The 18,087-nt window shown below is 34.0% G+C and overlaps 1 protein-coding gene across 4 annotated transcripts in view; it reads right to left on the reverse strand.

Moving 5' to 3' along the window:
* The window catches only part of CTNNA3 (catenin alpha 3), a 1,724,633-nt gene that overhangs the window by 347,222 nt on the left and 1,359,324 nt on the right, over positions 1 to 18,087 (reverse strand). For all 4 annotated transcript variants that reach the window (XM_081267908.1, XM_081267907.1, XM_081267910.1 and 1 more), the window contains exon 13: positions 7,599 to 7,750. In XM_081267908.1, the coding sequence (XP_081124034.1) occupies positions 7,599 to 7,750 (152 nt within the window). The remainder of the gene's footprint in view (positions 1 to 7,598; positions 7,751 to 18,087) is intronic.

The following is an 18,087-nucleotide window of genomic DNA, read 5'->3' on the forward strand; positions in this document are numbered from 1 at the left end:
TGAAAGGGGACCAATGGGAAGAAGTCAGATGTAGAGGTAAGAGAGGGCAATAGGAAGTATGGGTATCCTCAAAGTACATTATATACATGTACAAAAATCTCACAATTAAACCCATTAGTTTGTACAATTTATATGTACTAATAATTATATTATAAAAGAATTAAAAAATCCACAACTAAGCATCCTCCTCATGTATTCTTCAGTTCACAATGCTAAGGACCAAATTGCTTGAATACAAGAAGGTGTTTTCAAAGAGAGATGCATGGCTCCTTAGATTTGATGATTTTGAATCCAGTCTCTGAACTGTGCTTGTACAGAGCTCTCTCCGTGTAGGACTACTCTGCATCAAAGCCCCTCTGGACTGCATTCACTCTTGCCAGTCCAATGGCTTTGACCCTTCCATGAGAGAGCTATTCCTAGAAAGACTTCAAGCCAAACATCTTTTTCCCAGCATGAGTAACTGAGATCACTACCACTGCTTTTGTAGCTTAACCAACATGTTTCTCAATGAATATTCCTTCTTATTCTAGTCACCTTGGTTACCTTAGTCAAAATTCTCTTCAAATAGCATACCAAAGGGAAGGCCATTAAGTGTGCTGAGAGCAGGAGACTTCAGCTCTTGCTGACCACTCACAGCAGGCTGTTCTGATTTTCCCTACCTTGCACTCTTTTGTTTTCAGAGGAAACAGCAAGAGCTTCACTATAGAACTCTTCCCACTAAGGTCTGACCTAAATTTGCATATAAAGGTAAGGTTAGTTTGCCACAGGCCTTTTATTAAGTTCCCTTAGGAAGTCCCTTGGTAGCTAGCTTCTTTATAAACTCTTTCTGACACTATAAAGGAGCTATCACACTTCCAAAAAGGACATATGTTTTAACTGGAATTTCAGGGCAAGACTCCTGTGAAAATAAAGAGTAGAGCAATTAAGATGAATTTAGGAAATCTGCTTAACATGGAGAAATGAAAAAAATGTTATGTCTTTGTGTGTTAAATTCAAAATGGTGCCTGAAGAGATTCTCCACAGTCAACAAAGAATCTGCAGAGCATGAAGAAGCTAACATTTGAGAGCAGTTAGTTGTACAGAGAAAAAGTATTCCCTAGGGTTAGAAAAACTGGCTTGACAGGGAACTACAGTCATTAGTGCCAAGCACTATGGAACAGTGCCCTGTAGGTGCAGACAGTGCTCCACTGGCCCTCAAACAGCACAGTCGGACCCAGAAATTACTGTGAGCATAACAATTTATCATTCAAAGTAGATACTTTTGAGAGTAAAAGGGGGTATAATCCAAGATCATCCTATGAAAACTAAGGTGCATACAGCAAACACTGATTTTATGAAAATTCATTTGTAAACACAATAATCTTTGGACAAAATCATTACTACATTAACTTAAAAATGAAATGAGAGAATAAAGTTGATGAATTTCTACATCCTTTAGCCTTAAAAAGCGAACTTCAAAATAGACGATAATCAAAGGACACTTTAAAATTTAATTTTACATGCTGAACAAATGATACAAAGGATGTAAAAAATTCCTTACAGCCTTCAGAGCAGGGTAGGAGTCAATGAACTAAAGAACTTTATCTGCGAAGCACCAAGACATGAATGTAAAATTTTAAAATAAAGAAACAAAGAGAGTTTTATCTACAAAAGAAAGTGTGAGAAAATTAGAGTAGCCAGAAAAATGGAAGTCCTTGGAGAAGAGAAAAAATGTGTGAGACTCTAGATTTGAGTAGAAAGGGTTAACAGAAATCATTTGGGGTGATTACATGACTCAAGGAACTTGAAGAAAAAAAACTATATTCAAATATTTTGGATAGTTAGATTTGAAAAAGAAAACATATAAATGAATGAATGCATTCTTGGAGAAGTCAGTCAATATTTTGGAAATAGGCTAAAACAAGCTTCCTAAAACAAAGGTCACTAAACTTTTTCTGTGAAGAGTCAGATAGTAAATATTTTAGGTATTGAGACATGTAGCCTCTGTTGCAATTATTCCTCCTGGCTATTGAAGCACAGATCAATAGGTTAAAAACAATTGAATGGTCATATTTCAATAAAATTTTATTTACAGAAGCTAAAACTAGATTTTCATGTAACTTAAATATGTCAAGAAATATTTTTAAAATTGTTTTAAACAATGTAAAAATATTAAAACTATTCTTGGCCCACAGGCCATACAAAATTAATGGCAGACCATAGTAGGCCAGAGTTTACCAACCCCTGAACTAAGATAGTAATACATAATGATTAACAAACATGAGAAATAAAAATTAGTGAAAGAGAGCTCATAAAATAGAAAGACTTGGAATAAACAATAATAAAGTATAAAAGTACTTATTTTGCAATGTGTCTAATTTAAGCATTTTCAATAGTCCCACAAGATTGTCTAATTAATACAGCTTGGTAGGATTTTATCTAATTAAAATTAGCTTTGTACTAAGTGATTAGATACTGAGTAGAACCTGTTCGACTTAAAAATCAACTTTGTTTCAAATTTATATATAATTTTAAGTGTCCAATTGGATTTATGCATTTTGACAAATGTATATACCCATGAAACCATCTCAGATTACCAGTTTTCATAAATGGTCTTCTGAGAATTTAGGAGGGACAGCATTTTATCTAGAAATCTATTTAGGGATGACCAACATCTTAACTTATCTCTCCATAAATTTAGGTCTTTAATTTGTCTTCAAAATGTTTTGTAAGTTTTATAGTATAGACCTTATATGTGTTTTATTAAATTTATCACTAAATTTAGTTGCTTATTACATTTTAAAAATATATTTTCTAATTGTTAGTTGACACTGTATGAAAATATTTACTTTGAGTTGTATTGTATTTCTCCATTGAACATTTCTTATATAATTTGCATTGCACTGGAGTATGGACAGTTTAACTTTGTTCCTCTTCTCAGGAAGCAATATTTAATCCTTAATTTTTTACTGCAGTGAAAACTGAAAGTAGGGATTCAGTAGTATATACCCTTTTTTGAAAAACCAGCCTCTACCTCAGAGCAAAGCCTGTTCAAGGAAGGAGCATGACCTTTGTCCTTGGAAAGACCCACAGAGCACTCCTAGGCACATACCCACCCTGCTGAGTTGTTTATCTACAAATAACCTGAGAGATCTGCTGGGCCAGGTGTCCCTGACTCAGTCAGGCTAGGTGGGGACCCATAGCAATCCCCTAGCAGCCACCAATCAGCATGAGACAGGGAAATACCTGGGATGCCAGATGACCCTCCCAGTAGTTCATAGTGGTTGATAACGTGTTGGGAAACCATGCAGTTCAGCATGAACACCCCTCTTGGCTTAAACCAATCAGTTCAAATGAATCCCCCTCTTGTAGTAACCAATCACCCCTACCCAACTTGTTCCCGCCAGTGAATGTGCTAATCATGTTTTAGAGTTGTTGTTTGATTTTCCCACGGTGTGTGATGATTTGCTAAAAGATGTTATGATGTATGTGGGGCCCCTGCCTTCCCCAAAGAGTGTATAAAACTGATGCAAACCCTGGGCTCAGGGGCCTCTCAGCATCACCAGTTGCTGTGTGTGAGCGTGGGGGACCCAGCTGGCTTGCAATAAACACCTCTTTGCTGCTTACATCTATCTTGGTCTCTGGTGGTCTTTTGGGGGTCCCAAATTCGAGCATAACATTTTCTTCTGCAGTGCAGAAATAAATACAGGCATTTAAAGTAACAATACAAGTGGTAACCATATAGCTGAACTTAATTCCACAGAACTCTAATTGTAGCAGGTACCATTCTGTGGGAGTTAGTGACTAGCTGGAACAGACAGGGCCTCTCCCTCCGGTCCTTTGAGTGTGAGAATTCAGACACACAACACCAATATAGTACAGTACATATGTACTTTATCTACGGGTGTAGGGACAGAGATGATGGACTCATTATCTACACTGACTGCCAGGCCTCCTGCCCCCTGACTCAATTTGTTGATGAATGTGACATTTCATGTCCCCTCTGGCCAGACGAGGCTGCAGGCAGATTGCTTTTTGGCAAAGAAAGCATGTGGGGAGTCAGTATGGTGGAAATATATAGAAATATTCTCTTATATATAGAAATAGTCTATATAGAATAGAAATATTCTCTTAACCTTGCGTTCCCACCCTCATCATCTATTTTTCCCTTTATAGTTTCAAGCAAAACTCTATCTTTATCTGTCTTATTTTTATGGCCATCTAGTTTATTTAAAGAAAAAATGTCTATCTCAAAATTCAAAAAGCATTCTTTCAAACCATATTCTTAGAGACATGTGCTCAGCTAATGCAGTATTGAATTCAAATATCTTTAAACAGAGCTATCCATTGAGGATTTCAGTCACATAAAGGGCCAATACCGTATAATTTATTATTTTTATCAGTAATCTAGACAAAGGAAATGCAACTTCACATTTTATGTTCCTAATTGGTGCTACTGAAGCCAGAATTAGACAGGCAGATAGGCAAGGGGAACCAGAGAATGGAGAAGTTGAAATGTTAAATTCCTTCAGAGCCCTTCCTCCACCCTTATCAAGATAATCTGAACCTGCTCCAACCTGTTGCTAAAGTAACCTCTTCCAGGTATTGTCACTCCCTACCAGAAATTGTTAATTGCTCCCTCTTCCCACCTGGATGATTCCTCCTGGCCCCTTCAGCCCATCTGGCTCCCACTTTTTGGTCATCCCACTGAGCATTTGCTGGGCCTAGTCACTTATGTAGGAAGGAGAAAGATAAGGGGAAGAGAACAGGAGAAAAAAGGAAGCCTAGGACATATAAAAAGGCAAAACCCACTCACTTCTTGGGATACTAGGATACCAGCTATGGCCCCCTTCTCTCCCCTGGGAGAAGTTTGTGTTACCCCTTTTTAAATAAACCCTGCCCTATATGCTTGCCATGTTGTGCTTCTCTAATATTATACTTCAACATGGGGGGGGGAACCAGTCATCAATAACCTGTAGTATCACCTGTTATTGGTTATTGGCACTGTCAATAACCAAATTGGAAAGCAATTAGATAAATTATATGAAAAGTCATTTAAAAACAAAATGAAACTTAACAGAATTAGAATTTAGGACTCAGGGCAATCACAACCAAAATGGAAACAACAGTATAAAAAATAAAATTTAAAGCAAGTCATCCTTAATTCAATAATCCTGTTGTTTAAAACGGGTACAAACAAGCCAAAGACGGTTATTATAGCAGTCTAAATGACACATAAGAACAAGCCTTCTACTTTATTTGATTGAACAGTTTTTGGATAGTCTTACTTGAAAAGTTTGTTGAAAATTAAATAAGGACTAAAGAAGAACACAAAATACTAGATTATTCCTGTGAGAAAAGTTAACAGAAATGGAAGTATTTATCTTGAAAAAGAATCGACTATCGGTAAAAAAAAAATATTGCCTCAAAGGTACTAATAATTACAATAAATTGCTCTCCTGCCCTATAGAGGACCACTGTGAGAAATATGTAGAAATGATGGCAAGATAATTTGATTTGTTATACACAAGTCATCTTGATAATAAGAAAAAAATGTAAATACTGGAAATCTAGCTAAAAGAGGTTATGAAGATTTTTCATCTCTAGACAGCTTTTATGTATTCTCTACCTTGATTCTTATATACTGTTTCACTGGCATATTTTCTCAAATATATGTGCAGGAATAGTGAAAATGTAGGGCTTTAGTGCTGGTAAGACAATTTCCTAAAGAGCACGTGTCTTCTTTATATTATTAGTGCTTGTCTCTTAGATTGGACTCACTTACCCTCCTAATTTGGGATAAGTACTAATCCACTAGTCTACCCAGGTAAGGCATAAAACCTTTGCAAGGAGAAAAGAACTATTTGATAAAGTTTCTTTGTTTTTCACTTACTGTGTTGGTATAGCTTCATACTTTTCAATCATATGAACAAAGTCTTGTATGCTGCTCATCAGTACAATGTTCCTCAGCTTATGATGGGGCTCAATAAATCCATTGTAAATTGAAAATATCATCTAAGGCAAAACTGCATTTAATACAACAAACCTACTGAATATCAAGATGAGTAACACAGTACACCATGGAGTATCTGCTGTTTAGCCTCATGGCTGGGTGGCTGACTGGGAGCTGCAGCTCTGTGCAGCTGCTCAACATTGAGAGAGTATGATATCTCATATTGGCAGTCCCGAAAAAGATCGAACTTCAAAGTATAATTACTACTAAATACATGTAGCTTTCACAACACTGTGGAGAAAAAAAAATTGTAATCATTTGGAGTTGGGACTTCTTTCTAATATCTATAACTGGTTTGCTTTCAGGTTTTCCCAAGTTCTGATATGCTAAATCTCATATCTTGACACTTTAACCACTGTCTTACAGACTCTTCCACCGACCCTGCCAGACTCTCCATTGTCATCTCTATGGACTTCTCAGTGTCACCTAACTGTAACTTTTAGGTCTATCAGCTATTATTAATATGTTATCCATATCTTCTTGCCACTTTTACTTTCATCCTACAGTGTTACTAGTACTTAAGTCCAGAAGCTTTCAGATGAAACTCTATTCATCCTTACAAATTACACTCAGCAGTCCTGCTGAATCTTCTAACTGCAAGCACCTGCCACCCTGCCTGAGGGTTGCTTTCTTTGGCCACAAGAGCTTGACTGACTCTGAACATCAGGCCCAGGTACCACCCCTGAGAATAGCATTTAATCAAGGATGAATAGGTGGCTAAGTTTCCAGATTTTGTTCACCTCAGGTGAAATAATTCTGAGGTGTGTAACACAGTACCTCCCAGAGTTCACCAGCAGGATCAGCCCCAATTGCCTGTGGTGATTCATAATTATAGCTTATTAGCTTCCTTCCCATCCTAGTCTCACTTTTATTTGTTCCTAAATACACTTCTAATAACATTCATCCTTACTTAAGGGTCTGCATGCAGGTGAACCTGTCCCAAGACTTAATATCTTTCATATACACATGTTGTTTCATTACTAACATTTAAATTAATTTACATAAACATTTGAGTAAAAGCATGATTGTGGTCTGTGTATATAAAGTGTGCCTACAATGCATTCACATCGCTGGAAATGTGGCATGTATTTCCTTAAATAGACAACTCCCAGACTGGGAAAGTTCAAGAGTTTGCTGTTCCTGGTGGCTCCAGGTCAGATTTCTTGCAGAACACTCTGTGATTCTGTGATACAGGAAGAGAGGATTTCACTACAGATATACCTTGTTTTAATGTATTTCCTTATCAATTCCAACTTAGTAATAGGAAAGATACTTGCCATTTGTTAGAGGAAATAAAGCAAATTACTTGATATATTTCTTTTTGCCTCTTGATCATGCCATGAGACACTTGTACACAATACATCTTACCATTTCTGCACATGCTGCAGCTAATATACTCATTTACATAAGTTATAACCAAATACATAAGTAGAATTATGGTTTGTGACAGTGGATCTGACTTTGGGGATACATATGAATTACTGAAGTTCTAATGGATTTCAGCGTTGATATCAGAGAATAGAATAAACTCTTTCTTGCAACCATTCCAAGCATTTCAGATGATGAAGAATGTTGAAATAATTCAAGGAAAGTAAAGCAGACTTACCCGAATCATCATGACAGAACATCTGATATCATGAATTGTGTCATAGATCTTCTTTGAGATATCCACAAATTGATTATCATCAAATACGTTTAAGGAGTTCTTGTTTAAGGCTTCCAAGGCGACATTCACTTGTGTTACAAACTCAGGAATTACTATTAAAATAAATAAGAGAAGATTGTCTTTGTAATTGTAGGTTTCTATGATTTTCAGGAGTGTAGGGTTGTATTTTTAAATAAGTTATTTGATTAACTGACACTTAATAATTTTTAAAAGTAGAGATATAAAACATTTTGGCAGGATTTTTTCTTGGATCTCTGAAAAGTAAAAAGGTATCAAAGACAATAAAACACATATTTATAGAAATATTTAAAATTATCTATCCCTTTTATGTCATCTTTGTTATTCCCAAGCCTGAGACTATGTAGTTACTTATCATGTTCAATATAAATCTCAAGAAATAACAAAAGGGAATTGGTATGAAAAACAGAACTGTAAACATAACAGTATTTAAAGAAATAAAACATCTAAATTGCTAAACAGACTAAACTAATTATAGATACTAATTCTGTTGTAAAATCAATAAAGATGCTGTGAACATTCTTTTGGTAAGATGTTTTCCATACAATCAAAATATTGGTGAAAGAAATTGGTAATGTCATATGCAAACTATTTCTAAAACGGCATAACACTGAGTATAGGTATCAATGTATCAGCAAAGCCAATACGTAGATTGACCTTTTCTTTAAAAAATAAAATAAAATTTCAGAATTAGTATCCAATAAAAAGATATTTCCAGATTTAAAAACAGTAACATTAATTAACCCTTCACTAGATTTAGGGTACTTTTCTAAGCCACTGTACCTGCCAGTATTATCTACTGTACTCCCTTCCTTTGTCCATCCTTTAGGCATGTTGCCCAATGATAATAACATCTAAATAGACATGGCTATTAAAAATTAAATTTGTAAACAGTAAATAAAATTTTATCTCCTCAGTTACACTAAACCCATTTCAAATGTTCAGTTGACACATATGTGAACTTCCATTTTGAAAAATAGGAATAAGGCTACCATCACAGAAACATATATTGGCTAATAGTGTTATAGAGTAAGATTCCATCAAATTGCTCTACTTTCAATGAATAACAGAGCCAAGGAGGAAGAAAACACATCATTTTTCTGAGGTGAAAGATTCCCAAATCACAGCTCCCAGCTACATGGATATGACTTCCAAAGACTCTCTAATTCAGACATATTCATTGAAGACCAGAAAGCCAAACCAATTTTCCATTGCAAAAGTCTATCTGAATTTTTTACCACACCTCAAACCTAGCCCATATGAATCTAAACATGTTATTTTCTATCCAGAAAACCTAGTTTTCATCTACTTATTTGTCTTAATCCATTTACTATTGCTAATAACATAATACTATACAGTGGATGAGTTAAAAGAGGCCCATGGTTTTGGTCCAAGGTCAAGAGGCCACATGTAGAGATGGCTTCCTTGGTGGCAAACCCTGAGGTGATACAGTGCTGAGAGACAGGGGACATGTGAGACACCTGGTCAAAGTGGCTTTTATAGCAGACCCACTCTCAAGATAACACATAGCCCGCTAATCCATTAGTTAGTGGATTAATGGACTAACCCATTCATGAAGGCAGAACCTTGAATCACCTACTTAAAATTCTACTTAGTCCTATCTCGTAATGTCTCATTAAGGGAATTAAATTTCAGCATGAGTTTTACAGGGAAGAAACCATATTCAAACACAGCATTGCTCTATTTTTATGCCCAGTCACTCATGAAAAAGCCCCAGCATTTTCTTTGATCTCCTGCTCTGCTTTTCCTCCTATATTCAGATGCCCCCTAAATGCAATCCTCTCCACCATAATAATGTCCTAAATCCATTGCCAATTTTGAGCCCTACTTCCTCTAACCATCATAATCTTTTCAAGTCCACATCATAGTCCTTCCCCTGGTTAAATTCTGCTCATTTTTAGACTTGTTTTTAAGTACTTTATTGATGCCATTTTAGCATTAAGTACAATAGTATTTGCCACAAAACATTACTAAATTGTTTCATAAATGAGTCATGACACTAAGGTTTATACATTTCCAATATTTCCTTATGTTTACCTATTTATATTTGATGTACCTAGCTCAGCATGTAGTAGATAAATAATTGAACACATTAAGGGGATACAATTAAAGGAATGAATAGAATATATAAAAGCCAGAAAAAAATGAAGCTTATGTTTAAGTTGTATTAAATGTAATATGAGTTACATTTTTCTCAAGTAAGGAAACTCCAAAAATATATTTAGTCAGAATTACAGAAACATTCAAAAATATTTAATGAGTTTATCTTTACTTGTGGTAGTACTGAAAGAAGAGAGAACATTTAAGGTGTGTCCAGCCAAGTTTTGGCATGAACAGTAAATCACCCACAAAAACCATTGCTTTCTTTGACATCCTTTATTAACTCTAAACACAGTTAAGCACAAAGAAATGTGGTCTCAATAGCTGTCATGGCCTGTTTGCAAAACTGTATTCATAATCTTCCTTACTAAAAAGTATTTTTCTCATATACCAACAAGCGTGAAACACAATAATTCTATCAATTCCTTAAGCAAACTCATTTCCACAGTAGCAAAACTGCTCCCATTGTTTTCCCATGGCAATTTTGGCAAAAGAAAAGAATAAAAAACATAAAGCCATGTAAACATCTAGTTTTCACTGTGTGAGATAATGTGAAAAAGATTTAGGGTAGTTTAAGGAAAATACAACAAAATCTTTTCATTATTGCAGCATGATTTCATTTTAACTCCTCTAGGTTCCTTTTATTAATAAGCTAATATTAGCTCCAATTAAAATAAAATCTTTCACAAGCAAATGTTTAATTTCTGAAGTACAGATGGAAAATACAACTTTTTTACTCTAACTGCATAAATGAACTATTTGAAGCTGATATGTAATACATTTCTCATTTCATTAGCTTAAACATCAGCTGCTAGTATGCTTTACTTATACTGTGGACATATGGTTGCATGGATCAAACTAGGAACAAATTTTTGTAATACTTTCAAGAAAGCACAAAGTGAATATAATGAAGTAGCCAGCTAATGGTAATTTAGAAGGACTAACAAATTGATAAACCTATCTTCAATCTATAATCTACTCAGGTTTAAAAAAAAATAAGGTTTCCATATAATATATAGTCATGCTTTACAATCATTGATCAAAAAGGGGTATATCTTAAACAAATTCATTCTAATCAATTGAAATGCCAGGTAGGATGAACTGTTCTGAACTTTGAAGGGTAAATTTTTGAAATAAAGATGACCTTTGAGTCAATATATTTGGGATAAACAAAAGATCTTGTCTATTGATATGGAAAATTCTAAAACAGTTCAGAATTCCTGAACTGAAGTCTATACTTCCTCAATCACCTTTATTCAGAATATACACAATGATAGCTTAGCATTCATTATATCAGCTCACTACTGTGATAAGTATTTAATATGCATGCCTAATTTAATACTTACAGCAGCCCTGTGAGACAGGAACTGTACTATTACTACCCTGATTTAACCGATGAGGAAACTGAGGTCACACTGCTAATAAGTGAAGGGCAGGTAATTGAGACTAAAAAGCCTGCTCTCTGAACCCTAAAGCTGCACTGCCTCCTTTTAATAAGTGAAATCCTTGGGGCTTCTGAATTGCAGTGCTCCCGGGGAAATTAATGTTAATTTTCTGACAATGAGGTTAACAGACCTATAGAGGCAAATTCTCCTAAGCCTTTTGCCTCTCTCTTGTAGTAACCCAAGAATGTTTTATCCCTTCTTAATCCTTGCTAAATTTATTATGTGCATTTGAAAGTAGACGAGGGTACATAATTATCAAATTAAATAGGTCAGCAAAGAATTCAGACTCATTACAGGTAATGATCTGAAATGATGTCACCAAGTTATGTTTTCTATCATTAATAAAACAGATTAAAATATTTCTAATTATATTATTATCTTTGAAAATTACTAATGTAGAGAAATTTGCCTTTGAAAGTTCACATAATGCTAAGTCATAATTTCTTTATATTATGTTAAGCAACTGGGAATGAATTAATAATAGTGGAAACTACAATTAAGCATATGAATGACTTCTATAAATACTTCATTCCCTTCATTTTTCCCTTTATTGAACACTCATTATTATGGTTCATATTTATTTAATATTTAGAGAGCTAATGTTGTATAACAGGAAAGTGTTTGGTACCTCACAGATTATATATCCTAAAATCCATGGGGAGGATCTCACCACTTTTTAAATGATGTGTCATAAAGGACTGACTCACTCTGATCATTTATGACACATCACACAGTTAACAAGAGCCACACGCTGACCTTTCTATTACATCCTGCCTCCATCTTTTAAGCATCTGGAATATCTCCAAAATGAGAGAAATAAAATAAAAAAAGAAAGAATTTTAAGACCCATAGCTTCATGAAGCTGATACTATTTTTTCTTTCTTCTGGCAGAGATATTTTTCTACATATGAAAGTCTGAACACTTAATTAGCCTGAATGTCCACCTTCGGATCTGTCCAGTGACTTAGAAACTTCTTTCCCTGGGGCTTCATCTTTAAACCATATGTTAATATTAATAAGTCATATTTCTTGATTTAAATATTTTAGAAGTTTATCCAATGACTTTTAAACCTGAGATAAAGATTTAACTCATACTTTTCCTCACATTATTTTCCTATTTCTTCACATCACAATATACACAAAAGTGAATACTTAATTATTTAAAGTTGGTCCTGTGCCAAATAACATGCTGACCTTTGTTCTCTGACATACCTCTTTGTTTTAATGCAGGGAATAAATTGGCTCTTTATTTAAAAGAATGCTTACTCTTTTTGTGCTACTTTGAAGGCTTGTTTAAAATGACATTGCAGAATCCATTTTGGTCCCTCTCTCTTGCATATTACTTGCTTTAGGAACTTGAGCTGTTATGTTGTAAACTATGAAAAGACTCACATGGTAAGGAACTGTGGTGACCAGTCAACAGTTAGCTAAAATATGAGGACACAGGCCAACAGCCAAGTGAGTGAACTTGGAAGTAGGTACCCTTGCTCCACTAAAGCCATTAGGTGACTACAGCCTAAGATGATATCTTGACTATAATATTATGAGAAGTCATAAGCCAAAACCACTCAAGCCACCTCTGTATTTCTGATTTTCAGGAAAAAAATGTGAATAATAAATGTTTATTGCTTTAAGCTTCTAAGTTTAGAAGTAATTTGTTTAACAAGCAATAATTACTATGCTAAGAGATCTGTAACTTTTTCTTTAGAGCATTATAGTTCTATATAGCAGTTAGGTTCATCTTGACAAATTCATACATTTATGGAATTTGATATCAGTTCACATCCTCCCCTTTTCTCTCCTCCTCCCTGCTCCCATTCACCTTTCTCTACTCTACTGAACCTCCTTTTGCTCATTTATTTATTTATTTTTGATTGGTTCTTTCTACTTATACATAAAGGTAAAATTCCTTGTGGTATATCTATATATGCATAATTTTTAAAAATTTCATTTGCATTTCCTCTCACCATACCACCTGTCCTTCTTAATCTCCTTCTTCCAATGTTCTGATCTTCCCTATATCTTTATGATATTTGATCCCCCACCCCTTATCTCCTTTATCTTACTCTAGTTTCCACATATGAAAAAAATTCAACCCTTGATGTTCTGAGACTGGCTTATTTCACATAGCATGATGTTCCCAGTTTCCATCTACTTACCAGCAAATTTCTCCTTTATGACTGAGTAAAACTCCACTATATATATATATATATTGTAATTTCTTAATCCATTAATCTATTGATGGACATTTGTGTGGATTACATAATTTGGCTATTGTGAATTGTGCTGCTACAAACATTGAGGTGACTGTATTGGTATAGTGTGCTGGTTTGGGTTCTTTCGTATAAATACCAATGAGTGGGATAGCTGGGTCATATAGTGGTTCTATTTTTAGTGTTTTGAGGATTTTCCATATTGCTTTCCAGAGTGGCTGTACTAGTCTGCAGTCCCACCAGCAAGGTATATTTTTTTCCCTAGATCTTCACCAGCATTTATTTATTTTGTGTGTTCTTGATAATTGCCATTCTAATTGGAGTTAGATGAAATAGTGTCATTTTGGTTTGCATTTCCTTGATTGCTAGAGATATTGAACATCTTTTCATATATTTGTTGGCCATTTGTGTTTTTTATTTTGAGAAATGTCTATTTAGTTCTTTTGCCTATTTATTGATTGGGTCATTTATTATTTTGGTATTAAGTTTTTTGAGTTCTTTATATATTCTGGATATTAATCCCCTAACTGAGAAGCAGTTAGCAAAGATTTTCTCCCATTCTCTAGGTTCTCTCTTCATGCTCTTGTTTCCTTTGCTTTGTAGATGTTTAAGTTGATGGCATCACACTTATTGATCTTTAGTTTTTCTTGAGTTTAAAGGGTCTTGTTGGTGACAGTTTAAAGGAAGTTGGTGCTAATACCAATATGATGGAACATCGACCCTGTGTTTTTTTCTAGCACTTTCAGGGTTTCTGGTCTAATTCCTAAGTCTTTGATACATTTTGATTTGACTTTGGTGGTTAGAAGTAGAAATCAAGAGACCTATAATATCTAAGAGAATAATTTAGCCTGTTCTGGTAGATGTGGCTGGAATCATAATGTATTTTCTCTTGTATCTTATTTGACACAAAATAAACTCATGAGATTTTTCTCACACTGTTGTGTATAGTATTGCAGTTTTCACTCTCATTGATGCATACTATGCCATTGTACAATTATAATATAATTTGTTTTTCAACTCTGTAACTAAGGGGCATTTGGAAAAGTTACAGTTTTGGACTGTTATGTATAGTGCTCCTACAAACATCTTAGTGTATTGCTATTTAATAATATTTAAATTACTAAAATTAAATATAACTAAAATTTCACATCCTCATTACTCTAGTCCACCTACCAAATGTGGCTGCCATATTGGACAGTGTACACAGAGCTCAGATTCATCATCAAAACAATTCTATTGGACATAACTCTTTAAAATTTTTTCAAAGAGAATATTTGTTGATCATCTGTCCTTCATGGGACAATGATTTAGATGCTGATAAGGAGATCACTTTTGTAATTTTTCTGTGCACATTTCATTAACATGAATTATAAACCTTTAAAAAACTCTCTTTGGCACCTAAAAGTGTTGTAGCCTATAGTAAAACTGGATATCAGATTCTGTCTACTGATAACATTATGAGCTTTGCTGGTCAAGACAGATTCTCCTTAGTATAAATATAGATGACTTCCTAAACAAGAAATATATTTTTTTGCATTAAAATATTATAAATAATATCTGTTCTGATTCATTCTTTAAAGATTATAAGATTATATATCTACTGAAATTATACTAATTGCAATATATAATAATATTATCTCAAATCACAACGCCAACTAATAATTTTTATTCTAATAGAATTTTAATTATTTTAATGAGTTATAATATTACAGTAAAAGATTATGGACTCAATCATATTGATAATAGTAATTTTATTTTTCCTAAATTAGCTTAATTCCCCATGGTTCATAATAACTTCCTGTATGTAGGGTCACAAGTTGAATTTTTTTAAAAACACACATTCATTTTTCTTATATTTGACATTCATTTACCTTGAATCTTTCTACTATCATAATCAATATCTTCATATTTCAGGGAGCCCAAATTAACATATTTTAATATATAATTGTTTAATTCATGCAATAGATATTTTTCTAGCATATTGAATAGAAATTGATAATGAACTTTTTACTGACATTCTGGTGTACTGAGTCACTTCTTTTACTAATATTTGTTGAATAAATTAAAAATCCCTCTTATTTTAAACTCAGTTTATGGCAATTAAAATGACTTTTTAGATAAATACTTATATCCTAATTTTCTTAGTAAAACTAAATTTCTACATGTTGGTTTACAAAAACTTCTAAGGAAATCTACTAAAGAAATTAATTTATATAAATTATGTAATATTTTAAAATGGTTCCAGAAATCCCCCAAATTTCTGAGTCAATGTAAGCTGATCAGAGGGAAAAAAAAATGGAAAGGAAAGGCACTAAACTTCTCTTCTGCAAAACAAAGAGTCTGCACTATTTTATTCTAGCATAAATATTTTCTGGATCCGTAAGTCTATTCATAATTATACATGCTTTGAATTCATTTTCTCTGGCTATATTTGGTTATGGACCAGAAGATATTCTAACAAAAAAATGGATAGGTAGATAGGAAGATGGGTATATGGTTGGCTGGATGGATGAAGAAAAGAAAAGGTAAGTGAATAAATGTATAGATATAATAATGTGAATGGGTAGAAGGAGAAATTTAATTTTTATAACTCTCTTGTTTTCGAAAAAGTATTCAAGAAATTTTTAAATGAGACAAAAGGCCCGGTGTGGCAGTGCATGCCTGTAATCCCATCAGCTCTAGAGGCTGAGGCAAAAGGATCACATGTTCAAAATCAGTCTCAGCACCTTAGAGAGGCCCTGAGCAACTTAGCAATATCTTGTCTTAAAATAAAAAGATGAAAATGGGCTGGGGATGTGGCTCAGTGGTTAAATACCCTGGGTTCAATTCCTGGTACCTAAAAACAAAACAATCCCAAAAGTTGTTAAAACTTTTGAAACAAGGCCAATAGAATAAGAGCCATGTAATCAAAACGGGATCAGAAGCATAATTACATAAAAGTCCTAGAGTTAAGGGAGAGCAATTAATAATAAAACTGATTTCTTGCATCCCATGCAAAAATGAAGCAATGAGTTTCATGGTTCTTATTATCCACTAAAAGAAAGCTGAGAACCTATAAATGTTCATTAGAAGTAAGTTGAAAGGACTTTCCTCAGCACTTTGTTAATAAGAATGATTGGACTACTTGTATATTGATATTTTTGGTTATTAAAGAATAAGATGAACAGTAATCTTAAGAAGTTCAGTTAAAGAGGATGCAAAGACATTCTTCGTTAGATTATGTGTTAACTGGCTTTCTATTACTATAAAAAAAATACCTGAGGTAATCAATTGTAAAAGGGTAGCACTTTATTTTGACTCACAGTTTTGGAGGTTTCAGTCCACAGCTGGTTGTCCCTATCACTTTGGGTCTATGATAAAGCACTGTGTCACATCAGGGATTGCAAGCTGGAGCAAGTAAGTGGCTTACCTCATGGCAGTCAGAAAGCAGAGCCTGGAAGGGGCTAGGGTCCCAGTACCTCTTCATGAACATAACCCAAGTGACCTAACATCCTCTTATTAGGCCTCACCTATTAAAGATTCCAACAGCTTTCTAAGAGCCCCAACTTGAGGTCCAAATCTTTAACAAACAGGCCTTCAAGGGACATGCCTTACTGAAACTATACCATATTATTTCTTTCATGAAATACTAGCAGTATCATCTTCAAAGAGTTAAAGTATTAGAGTCTTGGTATCTGATATAGTATCTGATATAGTATCTGATATGATACTATATAATGTAGCAATAGGTCACAGAAGATTTGAATTTTAGAGTGAAATCTAATGCATATATGAGTGAATAATTTAACATGACTTTTGACAGAAATGAATACAAATTACTTAAAATTGATGTCAATAGTGAATCAAGTCTTGAAGGATGATTATATGTGGTTATCAGGCATAAGAACTTCCATTTGTTTTAGATAACTAAGTTTTGATAGGGTAAATAAATGTTTTCTTGTGAAAATGAAAGTAACTTATAACTTTGCTGTGGGGAGCCTCAGATCTAGATTAAAAATATAATAATCTATCTAAAAGTAACTATCACAATATTCAATAATTCTGGGCTCCAAGCATACAAACATGTATAGATAACATCCTAAGAATTGTTAATTTTGTTAGTGCTTTACACATGTGAAAGCAGTAATGTGTGGTGGTAATATATCTAAGACTTGTCATCAAATTTTCTGGTTGGAGGTCACTTCCCTTGTTGCACTGTCATTGCATTTTATATGCATTATGTTTCCTCCAGAGCTTTGCAATGTTGAAGCCCAGACCAAATAGTAAACTCTTTCCTCAATAAATTTTATTTTAACACAGTGGTTTTCAAACTTTACAGTGCATCAGAATCACCAGGAAAGCCCATTAAAACACAGATGGCTTGGCCTCACTGACAGAGTTCCTGGTTCAATAGATCTGAAGTAGGGCAGAAGATTTGAATTTGAACAAGTTCTCAAATGATGAGAATGCTACTGGTCCAGGAATCACACTTTAAACATCACTTATAGTAGATAAAATTGGTTCATTCCCCAAAATTCATTAATAACATCATTGCTTAGAAAACCATGATTTTTTTCAGGTATCCAAACTGTAGGAAGATGAGGTTCAAAGGTAAATAAATCCTAATTATTAATTTCATCATTTCTCTTGTCA

Source organism: Spermophilus citellus (assembly GCF_964194105.1).
Source record: "Spermophilus citellus genome assembly, chromosome: 15".
Lineage (NCBI taxonomy): Eukaryota > Metazoa > Chordata > Mammalia > Rodentia > Sciuridae > Spermophilus > Spermophilus citellus.